At 33.8% G+C, this 17928-nt stretch overlaps 1 protein-coding gene across 1 annotated transcript; it reads right to left on the reverse strand.

The window, feature by feature from the left end:
• Positions 1-3981: 3981 nt before the first annotated feature.
• On the reverse strand, positions 3982-17502 carry LOC134266071 (ragulator complex protein LAMTOR3-A-like). The gene is made up of 6 exons (XM_062748313.1): positions 17433-17502; positions 11842-11876; positions 10103-10161; positions 6625-6758; positions 6286-6349; positions 3982-4435 (listed from the first exon to the last, which is right to left on the reverse strand). Exons 1-6 carry the CDS (start codon positions 17436-17438, stop codon positions 4362-4364), a joined length of 372 nt encoding a protein of 123 aa, XP_062604297.1. The 5' UTR covers positions 17439-17502; the 3' UTR covers positions 3982-4361.
• Between the last annotated feature and the right edge of the window lie 426 nt (positions 17503-17928).

Consider the following 17928-nt stretch of genomic DNA (forward strand, 5'->3'; position numbering starts at 1 on the left):
CAAATTTCAAATCAAGTAGAATGAAGAATTTGAAAGCAGACGATTATTGACCTCGAGAGAATTGTTTTAAATGAATATTTCCATGCACTGAAAAAATAACAATTGAATTTTGGTCTAATTAAAAGCCCAAACAGCATTAAAGGTAAGAACTGGATGTTTTATAGTGATGGGAAATTAAAAGAATATCCTAACTCCAAAGCGAACAGTTTTGGCAGACAGGCAATTCAATTCAACCCATTTGTATTGTAATATGCAGGTCCAGTCCAAAGACTATTTCTACCTACGTAGCTATTAATACCTACATAGGTATATAAACCTACCCAAAGTAGCTATTTTTACCTACTTTATTGTCCCCTTGATTTAAATTTTGTGCCATTCCCACTATAAAGGCACAAATTTTACTCCATAGACACTTATATAGTCATTTTTTTAATGGTAGACATAACAAAAATTTGGCCAAAAAATGATTACAGGTTCGTATATTATCAATTTTGCATTTTAAAAGAATGTTTTTTGCCAATTCAGGAAGTAATAGATTATAATTCTAAAAATTTTGTTGTATTATATCAGTGTGACTGTATCAAAAAATTTGGTATATACTATGGTGATAACTCGGCCTTTTGGCCACAAAATCAGATGTCAAACAAATAAGTAGGTAAAAATAGCTACTTTAGGTAAAAATTCGGTCAATGTTTAACCTTCGTAGCTATTAATAGCTACGTAGGTAGAAATAGTCTTTAGACTGGACCTGATATGTTCAGGCAAATTAAAGTTTCTCAATTGACTTTGTGTGACACTGAGTTTCGAAAGAGAAATTAGTACTAAATTTTGATGAGATTAAATTGAAATATAACTAGAAATTTAACACTGATGACTGATTCATTTCGGGTCTACTAACTGTATGTATTGAATATTTCTCAACCATCAGAACCGAAGCTCGATTCCGTGCATATCTAAGAGTCTATGGATCCAAAGACCTATATACTATAATATACTATAGAGGTCCCTGATGGATCATCTTAATCTGTTGCTAAAATTTCCTGATTATCGTATATTAGTCCATCGTTGTTAAAACAGATTATAAGCCATTTTGGCTTTTGTAAAGAATATTTTTCAACTGTATTCCTTAAATCGAATAGTCATTTACTCGAAGGACATTCCTTTAAATAAAAACAGATTAAATGTAGATGTTTTTCTACATTTTTACATAGATCTGTGAACCTTTTCCCTATCTTACCATATTGTTTACTTACCCGCTCTCGCCATCAAACTTGGCGCGAATCGAAAATGAATGCAGTGACCTTCACCTTTTTGTATTATGATAAATCGTACATCAAATCATTCGTATTGTAAATAAATTGAAAGGCCGTTTCTAGTACTTTGTAGGCCTATATAAAATGTCTCATGACTCTTTTACAATAGAAAATGATACTCTGAGACGTAGCATCCTCTTTTTATTGGGAAGGGGCCGGCCAGAGGAAGAAAAATAAACACTTTAAGTAACAAGAGGCCCACGGGCCTTATAGGTCACCTGAGTATCGTGTAACAACTTTCAAACAATTAAAATTGGTTCGTGTTTTACCCCAGAGGCCATGAAATTCACAATTCACAATTTTGAAAGAGGCACCATTGCTAATCATAATTATAAACTTAACATGCTTACACTATTTACTTAATACCTAGAGGTAGATCGATCAGAGTAACAAAGAGAAAATGCACTTCCACTTTATAACCAGTTGTGCACCTCACCCCAAAGGAACCACTGACCCTGGGGCCACATATTTCAAAAATTTGCAAATTTTATCATAAAATGGTTGTGTAATACTAAAGAGCAGATTCAAAGCATTAATTTATTTTCAGATTATGTAACCCCCCCCCCCCCCCCCGGGACCCAGGGGGCATAAAAAAATAACCATTTTCCTAGATGCACCTTTCTTCATCGTAAATATATGTATACATGTACTTGCATCATTGGCATAAAACCCAGGAGCAAAGGAAAAGATTTTCAAAGAATTTGCATTTTCACTATATAATCAATAGAGCCCTGTCCTAACACTAGAACCCCTGACCCTGGGGCCATTAAATTCACAATTTTGGGAGAGGCACTCTTGCTCATCATAACTATGTGCTTAGTTAATTTATTTAATACCCAGAAGCAGAGAAGAAGATTTTCAAAGAATAAATGCATTTTCACCATATAATCAATAGAGCCCCACCCTAACACCAGAACCCCTGACCCTGGGGCCATAAAATTCACAGTTTTGGAAGAGGCACTCTTTCTCAACATAACTATGTACTTAGTTAGTTTATTTAATACCCAGGAGCAGAGAAGAAGATTTTCAAAGAATTAATGCATTTTCAGTATATGATCAATAGAGCCCTGCCCTAACACCAGAATCCCTGACCCTGGGGCCATAAAATTCACAATTTTGGAAGAGTCACTCTTTCTCAACATAACTATGTACTTAGTTAGTTTATTTAATACCCAGAAGCAGAGAAGAAGATTTTCAAAAAATTAATGCATTTTCACTGTATGATAAATAGAGTCCCACCCTAACACCAGAACCCCTGACCCTGGGGCCATCAAATTCACAATTTTGGAAGAGTCACTCTTTCTCAACAAAACTATTGTACTTAATTAGTTTATTTAATACCCAGAAACAGAGAAGAATATTTTCAAAGAATAAATGCTTTTGACTACATATATATAATCAACAGAGCCCCGCCCTAACACCAGAAACCATGACCCTGGGGCCATTAAATTCACAATTGCAGAAGTGGCACTCTTGCTCATCATAACTATGTACATGTACTTAGTTAGTTTACTTAATACCCAAGAACAGAGAAGAAAATTTTCAAAGAATTAATGCATCTTCACTATATAATCTATATAGCCCCACCCTAGCACAAGAACCCCTGACCCTGGGGACATGAATTTCACAATTTTGGTAGAGGACTCAATGCTCATTACATTCATGCCAACAGTTTGCCTGCTCGATGTCCAGGAGTAAAGAAGAAGATTTTTAAAGATTGCAATAATTTTGGTGGTTTTGGCCCCACCCCTCAGGCCCCAGGGAGGGGGGACCATAAAATTCAAAATTTTTGTTCCCCTACTTCCATAGATGCTGTATACCAAATCTGGTTGAAATTGGTTCAGTGGTTTCAGAGAAGAAGCTGAAAATGTTCAAATGTTAACACACGACACACGACGGACGACGGAAGACGACGGACGAAAACAGATAGCAATAGGTTACCTGAGTTACTCAGGTGACCTAATAAAAATCTTTCATTATCCACTTTTTTTTTTACTCAAAAACACTACACCATCTTATTTTATTATACTGCAAAAAGAAGTGTGGTGGACAGCCATACTTTCAAAGTTATGTCTTGAAAAATTCTATGTGCCCGTTATTTTTTTGGGGAGGGGGGGGGGGGTTAGAAATCAAAAAGAACATTCCCTCAGTACAGTATGTCCGCATTCTAGAAAAGTGTTATTAATTAGCAAATAGATACTATTAATGTCTAGCTGCTTTGAATGGGCAACTAAACTGACTTTAGGAGTAAGAATTTGGTTGAACCTCAAGAAAAAATTCTCAAGAGTTATTCTACTTTTTCCCCCCTTACCCATGTTACATGAACTGCAAATAAATAATGAAAATGAATGCTAATGTCCACCTATGATGGTGAAAAAAATAAACAAAGTTCATAGAATAAAATTCTCTCATACCATAAGTCAATTTTAGCGGTGGGTTTGAACAAAAAACAGAGATTATCGTCCTTATAAACTTTATTTATAAAAATCTCCAAATACAACTAATAATACATACTTATCTTTCCTCACATTTGATCACTCATTCTTCATTCAAGCTAGACTCTTATCTTACATTAATGTTCATAACAATCTCTGAAATGCAACATTTTAGTCTATATCCCCATTAATTATAATAGCCTATTAAAGGGCTGGAATGTCATTATTTTGCATAAAAAAAACAAATATTAAGAGAAATACAAATGAATTAACAGAATTAAGAAATGGTAAGTCTCTATACCTCATGCCAGCAGTGCATAAATGACAAGATAATCTATTTTATTTAAAAATGTCTAGAAGAATATGCAGAATCAATTTATCTCTCATCTGAAGGGGGTAATAATATTTTCAAAAAATACTAGAGCAAGTCTTCATAATCACAAGCACCAATATAGAGATTAGACAAATATTGTACATGATTAACAAGTTGTCAAGTTATATATAGATGTTGCATTCTATCCTCTGTTACCAAGGAAACTGTCCAACTGCAAACAAAGACGTTAATAAAAATTGCACTTTTTGCCCTAGTCCATTCTGTGTAGTAATGGTGTGTCTAGGAAGGCGGTACAACTCGCTGGAGATCATTCAGTAAATCTCGCATGTCTGCTTCCAAATTAAGCAGCAAGCCTGGAAATAGAACAGCACAAAATGATATCAACATCAATATGGAGCGATATTGGCCATCATTTCCTATTTCATCACTGTTTTGTTTGAACAGATTTGACCCTATGTTCACTTAATCTGGTTATCTGCCAAATCAACACAGGCTTACCGAGATACAAATATAATCAACTGTTACGGAGATCAGAGATACTATACAGGGTACCCAGAATCTTAATAAATTGTAGTATGCTTTTTATTTGTTCACAGAAATGATGACTGTTAAAATACAACATTAAAATTAAATTATCACATCCATCACAGAAATGCTCCATCCTTTTTTATTCTGATCATTTTTGTATAAGTTTTTTTTTGTATATGATTTATCTACTACTTTAATAACATTCTAACACAAATATTTGCTTCTATTGGGATTACATTAATAAGAGTTTTATCCCTTGATTAACACCGGCTCTATAAATTTTCTGGAGGGCATAACCAATATTGATATGTAAATCCTGACTAGGCTCTCGTTTCAGAGCCGATGGTCACCTTATCAGAAGCCAGTGAAAGCTTGACCTAAATATCTGACCTCGATCTGACAGGTAAGTAGGCCAAACTGGCACCTGAACCCGTGTGACCCTCAATATAAATATACATATGTACCAAAGGCTCTAGACGGCACTGATACAGATTTACATCAATGCAAAAACTGGAGAAACAAAAAATGCCTTCTTCTCTAGAGGATCCTTGCAAAAAGTATATTTTCATAATTGATATAGTCTTCAAGTTTTGCCAAACAGATAAAAGACCCCCTAAGATGCACAGTGCATTACAGGTTAACAATGCACCAGTTTACATGCTTTATTTTTTACATTTAACTACCTGGTAAATCTTAATTTTTTCCCTCTCTCCTACTAACTGTGAAGCTTCAGTTTGTTATTAGAGCATCAAGCAGATGAAGTATTTTTTTAGAAATATGATCCACCCACTTTACATGTTACCTTGAACAGTCTTGTAATTCAATAACAAAAAATATATTTAAAATTTCTTCATTATGAACCAAAATAATACCATATCTTGAAGTTATACATCTTGGAGCTCAAGAGGTCTAAGAGCTAACATCAAGATTAATTAAAATCAACAAGAACAAAACAATGTTGGAATTTAACACTGTAAATGTTTTTTGGAGATAGGTATTATCTTTATAATGATTTAAAAACATCAAGAATCTTTATTCTGCTATTTTAAATTCAAATCAAGGTATTCACTTCATGGTCCTCAGATAAATTTCACACTTTTTAAAAAATTTATTTAACCTAATATGTACCGGGGTAATTTTCTCTTTAAGAATTAAAGTTAGTTTACCAAAATTAAATATGCCTGTTATACAGCATATGATGACTTACAGTATAATCCCTATTAACCGCCCCGAGCACTTAGAAAATTCATATTTTAACTTCAAAAAATCTTTGAAAAAATAAATATATTCAAAGAACGAGTTATTAAAAATAATGTTTTACTTTACTTTAAGTGAAGATAATCCACCCAAATTAAGGTAAATGATTCATTTTCCACCGAGAAATTGGATTATAGACAGGTTTCATTTTCACTTTCTTCAAATTTTGGCAGATTTATTAATACGATTCTAGATGACTTTAATCACTGTACAGGGGGCCCTTATTTCCTGACAATTGAAAAAGACCTAAGGGGGTGCTTATAGGAGCAAGGGCGGTTAATACAGATTATACGGTAGATGTATTTAAATTCAAATAATAATGTTCCTGTATTTTATACAATGACTTTTGTATCAAAGAGAAAATATCTATGGTATATATAATCTTTCAAGTTTACTGGTCATTTCAATCTCTACTCACCTGTATTTGCATCACTTTCTGCTATAAATGTTACAATTAGTGGAAATTTGTTTATTTGTACAACCTGTAAAATAGATAAAGACAACCTAATAATTTTTCAAAATCATTGGCCAATCATAGGTGTTTATTGTTTGTTTGATTTCTACGAGTTCAATTAAAGAAACTTCGGAAACCTGACTTTCTTTTTTTTTATTTTAATGAATCCTGGAACACCAAACAAAAAGTTTAATTAAAATATTAAAATCAATATAACAAACACACCCCTTCTATCATCTAGGTCATAAAACCTGGAAGTGCTTTCAATCATGCTAATTATTACTTATTATAAAAACATTCTACCTGATAATTTTTAAACATGGATATAACAGATTTGCTCTGTTTGAGTCCTAGTTTATTAGCTTGCTCTGTGGCTGTTCCAAACGTACTCAAAAAACTGTGCCGCAGTGCTTGTTCTGGGACCTGGTCCATGGCAACTGAAATTCATATGATTAGGACATCAATCAAAGTTCTATCTATTCATAAATTCAAAAATTTATGGCAGTTTCCATTTCATAAATTTGCAAACACAGTTCACAGCTACTTGGTGTTTTTTTCAAAATCATAAATCAACAGGTGTTAACTACAGCAGAAAATCGGACAAGGTTTCTTCTACTGCGTTCAAATGTGGCTGCTTTAATTATGAATGTTAATGTTTGCTCAACTTTCCTTCCCTGACACGACATGATAGACACCATACTTAACCACTTACTGAACTATGAATTGAAAAAACCTTAGGATTCTTGTAAATATTTCTCATGCTAAAATGATTGAATTTTGCTAAATGTCAGCCAGGAGAGCCAAGTGTGACAAACTGAACATAAATTGCAAAATCTTCATTCATCATCTCTCTAGAACATGTTCATCAAAACAGAATACAGATGTTGAAAAAACATATTCCAGACCCAAACTGAAATAAAAAACCCCACACTTTACAGAGGCTGGCTGCAAAAACTGGCGCATGTTAGTGGTGTCTTACAGGAACCTTGTCCAGATTGCACAAGGCAGTGGCTTCTCTGACAGCTGTATGTAAATCTATAATCATCATATACCTGTGATAGAGGCTGCTGACTTATCACCTACATGTACAGTAGATCCTGATTATCCCTATGATAAGAATGCTGACTTATCCCCTACAGTAGATTCTGATTATCCCTGTGATAGAAGTTGCTGAATTATCATCTACAGTAGATCTTGATTATCCCTGTGATAAGACTGCTGACTTATCACCTACAGTAGATTTTGATTATCCCTGTGATAGAAGCTGCTGACTTATCACCTACAGTAGATTCTGATTATCTCTGTGATAGAAGCTGCTGACTTATCATCTACAGTAGCTCCTAATTATCCCTGTGATGCTGACTTATCCCCTACAGTAGATCCTGATTATCCCTGTGATAGAAGTTGCTGACTTATCACTACAGTAGATTTTGATTATCCAGGGCTGTGATAGAAGCTGCTGACTTAACACTCACGATAGATCCTGATTATCCCTGTGATAGAAGCTGCTGACTTAACACCTACAGTAGATCCTGAATATCTCTGTGATAGAAGCTATTGACTTAACACCTACAGTAGATCCTGATTATACCTGTGATAGAAGCTGCTGACTTAACACCTACAGTAGATCCTGATTATACCTGTGATAGAAGCTATTGACTTAACACCTACAGTAGATCCTGATTATCTCTGTGATAGACGCTGCTGACTTAACACCTACAGTAGATTCTGATTATCCCTGTGATAGACGCTGCTGACTTAACACCTACAGTAGATCCTGATTATACCTGTGATAGAAGCTATTGACTTAACACCTACAGTAGATTCTGATTATCTCTGTGATAGATGTTACTGACTTATCATCTACAGTAGATCCTGATTATCCCTGTGATAGAAGCTGCTGACTTAACACCTACAGTAGATTCTGATTATCTCTGTGATAGAAGCTATTGACTTAACACCTACAGTAGATTCTGATTATACCTGTGATAGAAGCTATTAACTTAACACCTACAGTAGATCCTGATTATACTTGTGATAAGGTTCACTGCTTCATACATAATAACTGAACCTGACCTCCTTGAAAAGCTTGATTATGGACAATATTGATCATAATTAGGCATGTTCTTTACATTTCTTTGAAAGTTGTATAACAGCAGTAAATAAAAGTACATGTTGATTTTATTACCTTTGAAAGGGGCATGGGTACCTTAAATTTATCTTAACATGTCATTAAATGTGTGTTGCCATATGTGGCTATAATTCTTAATGTGTGAGTACAAGACAGGTGTCAAGTGCTTTTATGTGACTTCAATACATGCAAGGAAAACAGTGAGCATTCCTAAACCTATGCCTGGAGAATAGAATAGATTGTAAATAACTTTGTCCAGGTGTCAAAAACTGACAGTCACAAACCACATACCAACTTATAAAGGCTTCAAATTCTCTGAAACTGTCATTTAGAACAATTTTGATAACTTTATCCTTCCATTACCTATATTTAAAAACTTATTTCAACTACATGTACTTTTGTTGCCTTTTAATCTGCACCTATAAGATTTTTTTTTTTTGAAGACCAATCTGAGATGTACAGACTTTGGGTCAAAATGTGAAATTTTTATTTAAAAAAAAAAATGCTGCTAAAATCTTAATTCTAACTCTAGAGATTGGAATATTTTTTATTATCAACTATCACAAACATCAGCCCCATCCCCTGGCAGGGCACATGAACCTGATCTAAAACTCAACACATACAAATCTGGGTTTTCCCTGATTTATTGATTACAAATAATGCACGTCAATCTTTTTTGTGATCTGGATGTAGTAATATCATAAAAATCATTATAATTGTTTTGACTTTGGTGATTTGGAGGTAGTCATGTCATAAAATCATTATAATTATTTCCAGTGAAGGTCAGAGCCATTAATCTGCTCCCAACAGATGCTATCTTTTGTTTGTGACATTACTGTGTCACCTTGAGGGAAATACGCAATTGCTTTAATCTGCTGATAAATTCTACACAACTGTCAAATTCTTTGATGTAGAAATTCAAAAATTCATATCAAAGTTTAAAAAAATAATAATCATAATTCTCTTCATTCTACCACACACACACACAATTTATTGGCTATGGAGATCATTAAAATATGAGTGATCTTCCTTTAAAATGATTTAATGCAAGAAGGGGGAAATTGTGGGAATTTTTTTCTTGGAAGAAATTTCTCATGCACATTGTTTAATTTATTCTTTCTTTATCTCCATTAATTTGGCCAATTATCTCCTGTAAATAGTCAATTTGAAAAAAAAAATTGTAGGCAAGAAACCTTTGCTTCGTACACCTGAATTCTAGAGAAATGTAATGCTGGCCTCTAACAATGTGGTGATGATAGACTGATATTGTGTTTGTCTAAACTCTGTGGTAGTGTGCATGCCTTGCCCTGGGCTCAGCACTTTGTTACAACAGTGCTAAAACATCACTTGGAAGATCGTATCAAAAATGCAAATTCATTAAGAGAATCCCTTTGAACCTGGATAATTCTGTAGATTTGCATCACCATACCACTGAAGTAAAAGGCCTACAGGTGTGAATGTGTGTGTATTGTGCACTGCTGCGACTGATCAATTTTCCATGCAAAGTTTATTAGAAAGGCTGAATATATTTCATAAAACAAAATTTTGCATACTACAATTTACATTTTAAGCATTTCAAACAAATTAGTTCATCTCAGATTCTGTATCTCAAATTGACTTTTGTATTTTATTTCTGCCATAAAGAAATACCTTTTAACAATGGGATGCCATCTCGATCAGTAATCACAATAGCAAGTAGTCCGTCCACCCTACAAAAATAATCTACCTTCTAAATTCTACAACTAACAATTAATGTGTATCATAAAATGAAGGATGACAAGTAGAATTACTTACAAAATTTTTCACTGATTAAGAATAAGATTGAGAAATTATAAACTGTTTTTTTTCCAAATTCATTAATATTTCTTGCTAATCTTATTTTACTTAAATGGTAGACTGGTCCCTCATTCATTTAACATTTACCTGTCATTAGAATTGGCATAATAAGCTAGATTAATATTTATCAATATTACCAACCCTAAGATATACATGTACTGTAAATCACGTTTTATTCGCGAGAACTTTATTTTTGCGTAATTACACGAGACAGTATGCTCGCGAAAATTTCATTCTCGCATATAATTGTATTCCTTAAGATTATATAGAGCAATAACCACAATTCGTGAAAATTTTGTCTCGCTAATCAAGAGTCAATGACTATCTCACGAAAATAAGGTGTCGTGAAAATTAAGTGATCTACAGTATATTGTATGCATCAAAGTATACAGAAAAAAGACTAATAGGAAAAAGAGATTCCCTTTTCCTTCCTTTACAATATCGAAGGAGTAACTGTTAATTAGTATTCATAATCTATAATTATGACAAATAAACACCAACATAAATGAACCTCTCCTGCAGCCCCACCAAATAGCACTACCGGTACATAGGGAAAAAGAAAACCCTAAGAAATCTAGGTAATAGGGAATTTAGATATCCATTGATGTTCTCTATTTTTAAATGATGCAAAGGAAAAAGGAGCTTTATTTCATGAAGAACAGGATATTTCATTTTGGTAGCCAGAAGGAATAAGAAATAAAAGAGGAAGTAAATTCCCTGCAAAACTTAATGAATGGAATTTTTATCAAGCAAAGGAATGTCATCAAAACATGTTTGGCCCTGGGGATGGGCATTATCTTTACTTATCTGTTTACCGAATTCCCACAAAACCCATGAAGGAGACATATTTAATTTACTTTTTTGCTAATCTTATCAAAAAATGTGTTAAAAAGTGAAAAAGGAAAGATTCAGCGGGAATTGTGGTTTGTCCATATCCTCTACAAAACATAGCTTCAGTCCTTCTTCACAAAATCATAAAAACATGGTTAATCATAGTGAAGAGGAAATGTTAATAGTATCATTAAAGAATTTTTTTAATGCTAGGAATTTGGAAAAATTTTTATAGATTTATAAAGACCTTGATTTTAGTCCTCTGTCTATATAACACTGAGACAAACAGTTCAGACAGGCACTTCCTCAAAAATACTGAAAACCTTACTGACTTATTACATATTTATGACTGCATGTTCTTTAAGTAATTATCATATAAATTTTCATTTTATACTTATGACAATAAAATCTTTTGAAATAAATATGTTGCCCATGATTTGCTAAGTATTTTCTCAATACACTTTTAATAAAGACATTGGCACATTTCATGAAACACCCAGATAAAATTAAGCTATAAGCTCTAAAAAATGTTTACAACCACCTTATGATAAAGCTGAGAAATACAACATAAAATATGTGAGATAAAGAATTTTCAAATTTCTACATTACATGAATCTCCCCATAGATCTCTTCTTTAATGAAATAATGGTAAAAGTCGGAAGGTAAAAACTGGAGACAACCTTCAATCTAATCAGAATCAAGACAGGAAAAAATAAACTTACGTGCTGCTCAATTTTGAGAGATAATTTTTCGCTTCCTGCAAATTAGAAAAAAAAATCTGTCAGTATTGTGGGAGAGTCAGACAGAATTTGAAGATGAGCTGATAGAGAAAGAAAAGCTAGAAGCTTTTCACAGATCTAGTGTTGACACCATGGACATTATGCCAAATATTTGCAAAAGAGATAAACTTCAGGCATTGAATGTGCACTAAATGAGTATAGGGTTCCCCCCTTATCTCTAAATCAGGCCTCTGTGTATAAACCATACAATAAAAAGAATCTTCCTAGAAGATGGTTATAGTAATATTAATACAAACATTTTTCTCATCATCTAGGGAATTTCTAAAACAGATCTTTGTTACTAAATAGTCATAACACTCGATTTAGAAATAGCCAAAGTTTACATTAAAATATGAAAGAAGTATATTTTTTTTGGTACCTATTCAAGGCTTAACAGATTTATAACTCCATTATATGCATTAATTGCACATTTTCTTCTTAATTACAAGTGAGTGTATATTATCTTGCACTGTTTCAAAGTAATCAAATATGGCCATAAGAAGATTGTAATCCTTTGATAACCTTGACCTTGTCCAAATGATTTAAGGTCATTGCAGTGACTGACCTTTGAATAATAAGCATCCTTTCTGTTATGTATTAAATTCACATGTTTATCTTCACTAGATTACAACTCAGATGAACAAGATGAATTTTATCTAAACCTTTCCCTTTCAAATGCATCAAATATATGTATATAGACAAATGAAATATATATGTATGCATAGCCATACAATCTTTAAAGATATATATGCCGTATTAGTATATTATTTTGAAAGAAATAAATATATGTGGTGTCTCATCAAGTTATATAAGTTATATACTTTCTGCAAATAAGACAATTCCACTCCATCACTTTTAAAAGTTATGAAATATTATTTGGTAAAAATTATTTTCTCTCCGAGTCGGATAATAAACCGCCTCTTATTGAAATATTCATGATCACGTGGTCTCGCATGCTCACAGCAAACAATGGTCCAATCTCGTGAATGAACCGAAAAGCATAATGGTCTACGATGTTTTTACTACAAACACGTGAGTTAGGGATTGTGAATACGTGAGCACACCTCAGAGTTGGTTGTTTTTTGTACCGAGGAATAATCACGTGCAATTGTCTTTTCACTAGCAGTACAGCACGGGGAAACTCTAAACAAACGGACCTGTACAATGGAGTGGGAAAACTTTAATTTTTATCATTGTTTATCATTTGTATGCAAATATGAGCATGGGATTAGTAGATAATAATGTACATAATATAATGCATTAAGCCTGTAAATGCTTCGGAAAATGCATCAAGTCTTTCCGAGAGCAATTTAAAAAACTAGCCTTTTCGAAAACCACAAGTAGTATTTTATGTAGTGACCCATAAATGCATTAAATGCAACTCATTGAGCTGATTGGTCGATTTGTCAGTCAAATTGGTTCCTCGCTGAACAGACATCACAAAAGAATATTTTGATTCTCGCGATGCTTTTCCCGCGCACATGCGCAGATCCAGGATAAGCGTCAGTCCTTTATAAATATGCATGAGAATATTGTGTTCTTTTCCCGACCAGTACTTTGTTAATACCAAATAATATTTCATTGAATTTGCAAGAATGCTTCATTTTTTTGATCGCTTATCATACTTCCGAAATTTTTGTTCGGTTTCAGCTGTGCAAAAATACTGTTTAACACGGCATACATATCTTTAATACTCAAAATCTGAAAGCTTTCTTTTTTAGGCTTATGCATTTTCTATTCATAATCATTCCAAGTGATGACGTTGGCCACTGATATAAAGGATATAAAATTTACAATTTGTCTGCTAGAAAACCAAGAGTATTTAAAGACTGCGATACTGTATTTAGATATAGGTGTTTCCCATGCTAGCATATGACCAGCTTACTGAACTTAGTCATATACTTCACCTCAAAGCCTGAAATCAAATCAATTTTCACAGGTTTTTCAAGGTATTTATAGAGAACCACTACAAATTGCACTTGAAAATTATGCAGCAGAGTGTAATACTATTGTTCAGCCAAACAAGAGGCCCATGGGCCTTATAGGTCACCTGAGTTTCATGTAACAACTTTCCAACAACTGAATTTGGTTTGTGTTTTAAACCAGAGGCCATGAAATTCACAATTTTGCAAAGAGGCACTACTGCTTATCATAATTATACACTTAGCAATGCTTACTAGATAGTCACTTAACACCCATAAGTAGATCAGAGTAACTAAGAGAAAAATGCACTTCCATTCTAAACCATGCAATTGTGCACCCCATCCAACAGAAACCACAGACCCTGGGGCCACATATTTCAAAATTTTATCATCATAAATGTTATTACATCAAATATGGTTGATTAATACTAATGAGTAAATTTCAAAGCATTCATTTATTTTCAGACTATGTAACCCCCCCCCCCCCCCCACACACACACACCGATACCCCTGACCCAGGGGGCATGAAATTAACCATTTTGCTAGATGCACCTTTCCTCATCATAAATATATATATATATACTTAGATTATTGGCATAATACCCAGGAGCAATGGAAAAGATTTTCAAAGAATTTATGTAATGTAGAGCCTCCCTCTCCTTACACCAAATAGCTAAACCCCTGACATAGGGGCCATGAAATTAACATATTTGGAAGAGGCACTCTTGCTCATTATAACTATGTACTTAGTTTGTTTATTTAATACTCAGGATCAGAGGAGAAATTTTTTTTAAAAATAATGCATTTTCACTGAATAATCTATATAGCCCCGCCCTAGCACTAGAATCCCTGACCCTGGGGCCAAGAAATTCACAAATTTGAAAGAGGCACCTCTTGCTCATCATAACTATGTACATAGTTAGTTTATTTAATATCCAGGAGCAGAGAAGAAGATTTTCAGAGATTTAATGCACTTTCACTATATGATCAATAGAGCTCCGCCCTAACACCAGGACCCCTGAACCTGGGGCCATGAAATTCACAAATTTGCAAGAGGCACTCTTGTTCATCATAACTATGTACTTAGTTAGTTTATTTAATACCCCAGATCAGAGAAGAAGATTTTCAGAGATTCAATGCATTTTCACTATATAATCAGTAGAGCCCCACCCTAACATCAGAACCCCTGACCCTGGGGCCATAAAATTCACAAATTTGAAAGAGGCACTCTTGCTCATCATAACTATGTACTTAGTTAGTTTATTTAATACCCAAGAGCAGAGAAGAAGATTTTCAGATTTTCAATGCATTTTCACTATATAATCAATAGAGCCCCGCCCTAACACCAGAACCCCTGACCCTGGGGCCATGAAATTCACAAATCTGAAAGAGGCACTCTTGCTCATCATAACTATGTACTTAGTTAGTTTATTTAATACCCCAGAGCAGAGAAGAAGATTTTCAGAGATTCAATGCATTTTCACTATATAATCAATAGAGCCCCGCCCTAACACCAGAACCCCTGACCCTGGGGCCATGAAATTCACAAATTTGAAAGAGGCACTCTTGCTCATCATAACTATGTACATAGTTAGTCTATTTAATACCCCAGAGCAGAGAAGAAGATTTTCAGATTTTCAATGCATTTTCACTATATAATCAATAGAGCCCCGCCCTAACACCAGAACCCCTGACCCTGGGGCCATGAAATTCACAAATTTGAAAGAGGCACTCTTGCTTATCATAACTATGTACTTAGTTAGTTTATTTAATACCCCAGAGCAGAGAAGAAGATTTTCAGAGATTCAATGCATTTTCACTATATAATCAATGGAGCCCCGCCCTAACACCAGAACCCCTGACCCTGGGGCCAAGAAATTCACAATTTTGGAAGAGGCATTCTTTCTCATCATAACTATGTACTTAGTTCATTTATTTAATACCCAGGAGCAGAGAAGAAGATTTTTGAGGAAATAATGCATTTTCACTATATAACCTATTTAGCCCCGCCCTAGCACTAGAACCCCTGACCCTGGGGCCATGAATTTCACAATTTTGGTAGAGGACTCAATGCTTGTTACATTCATGTCAACAGTTAGCCTGCTTGATGTCCAGGAGTAAAGAAGAAGATTTTTAAAGATTGCACTAATTTTAGTGGTTTTGGCCCCACCCCTCAGGCCCCAGGGAGGCGGGGACCATGAAAATCACAATTTTTGTTCCCCTTCACCCATAGATGCTATATACCAAATTTGGTTGAAATTGGTTAAGTGGTTTCAGAGAAGAAGCTGAAAATGTTCAAATGTTAACACACGACATACGACACACGATACACGACACACGACGGACGAAAACGGATAGCAATAGGTCACCTGAGTGACTCAGGTGACCTAAAAAGACATTTATGCACATTAGTACATTTTCAATGCGTAAATAAGTGCTTTAAGCATACTCTCCTTTTTAACACTCTTCTCAGTGTACAAGTACATATATGTATTTTTCGAGTCAACAACTGACTAAATTAAAGAAACAAGTTTGTTTTCAAGTAATATCAAGGATCAAGTAAAACATATATTTAAAGTGATTGCATTCATCTTTTCGCTACCCTTAGCCTCTTTGGAAACTATGAAAGTTTGTCAAGGTTCAACGATTGATTCATCAATCCCCCCTCCCAAAAAAGCTGTCATTGTTTAAAAGTTTATGTCTATTCAATTGTCACCTGGTTGTTTTCTCCTCGATTCATACCTATAGACATGATAGACAACCTATTATAAAATACTGAAGTGAAAACAGCTGGTTTGGTGAGTGAAAAATCCTAACAGCTTACAATGTAGCTGCAAGAATGTAACCCTCTTTTCTTCATTTCTTTAACTGGTGTATTCAGATATGACAAATAAGAATTTTATCATGTTTATTAGCACAATAATTCAAAAACACTATCATGGATCATTAAGATTAAAACACTTTTTCTAGACCCAAAATTACGTGCCAATAATATGACTTTACAAGGTTTTTATGTGATGGAAAACATGGAATATCATGAAAAATTGTGTCTAATTCCTATTTGCACAAATAAATAGTCATAAGCAAAAACAATTGCGTAGGATTATTTCATGTATGAAGTAAGATCACGTGAAAAACGAAGAGAAAGGTACAGGATTGTCTACAAAAAATTGAAATAAAGAGTGGACATACTAAGAATAAAAAGATAATTGGGTTCCTCCCATTTTGGAAGTTGAGGGGACAATGCCAGAATAAACATGATAACTTGTATGCACTAATCAGATTTAACCTAAACTTGCGGCTAAAGCTGATTTTTTTTTCAAAAACAGATTTCCCATATTCTTTTTATATTCAAAGCACAAAAAGAATTATATTCAACTGTGCAGTGTCCATGATGCTTAAACTGTCGATCACATGATGCATCATTCAACTTGAATTTTCTCGATTTTTATTTATACGTTAGAACGATTACACGAATTAAACATCCTTTTTAGCTTCTCTGTTAAATATAAAGCTAAAGTATGTCGTTTACTATAAAGTTAAAAACTCATTTCAAGTAAATCTCCACTAAAATACAAAATAATCTTTAAAAATTAAAATGACAACACTTACTTCCATTATTTCGGTGTAGTCGATTCTCAGCAGTCGTGCGTTAACCTATTCATACACGTCTGCACAACAGTAATTAACGTTCTTTTTTCCACTCTAGAACAAACGATTAATTTGTGAAGGAAGTAAAAATTATAATAATATATGTGATATACAGATTAAATCTGAAACAATTTATACACAAGATTTTTTTTATATAATTTTATTGATATTGAAATGGTGTCAACTTCAATAGTTGAAGCAACTTGTACTTTGTAGCATGTACATCCCAGTCACGTCTAGGGCGCAAAAAACAAAAATATTATATAATTAAATTGCTTTAATATGCGTCCTCGATAAACAGGAAAGAGCCGGAAGGTTAAAATGAAATAAAAACATTAACAAAAATATGGGGTATATACATGTACTATAAAGTGTCACATAAAGCGTTGTGTGAGTACCGTATATTTGCATTAAGAAAAATAAAAAGTGTACGGTTATGTCGTAAATTAACAGTTCG

This window comes from Saccostrea cucullata, unplaced genomic scaffold (assembly GCF_032062105.1).
Source record: "Saccostrea cucullata isolate Sc308-1 unplaced genomic scaffold, CSIRO_AGI_Scuc_v1 ctg157, whole genome shotgun sequence".
NCBI classification, from domain to species: Eukaryota; Metazoa; Mollusca; class Bivalvia; order Ostreida; family Ostreidae; genus Saccostrea; species Saccostrea cuccullata.

What these genes read in the sequence shown, in the direction of transcription:
- LOC134266071 (XM_062748313.1), bottom strand. An exon ending in TGGCATCCCATTGTTAAAAG is followed by an intron (nt 6,759 to 10,102) that starts GTATTTCTTTAT and finishes TATGAATTTCAG; the next exon opens with TTGCCATGGACCAGGTCCCA. An exon ending in CCATGTTTAAAAATTATCAG is followed by an intron (nt 6,350 to 6,624) that starts GTAGAATGTTTT and finishes TCTATTTTACAG; the next exon opens with GTTGTACAAATAAACAAATT.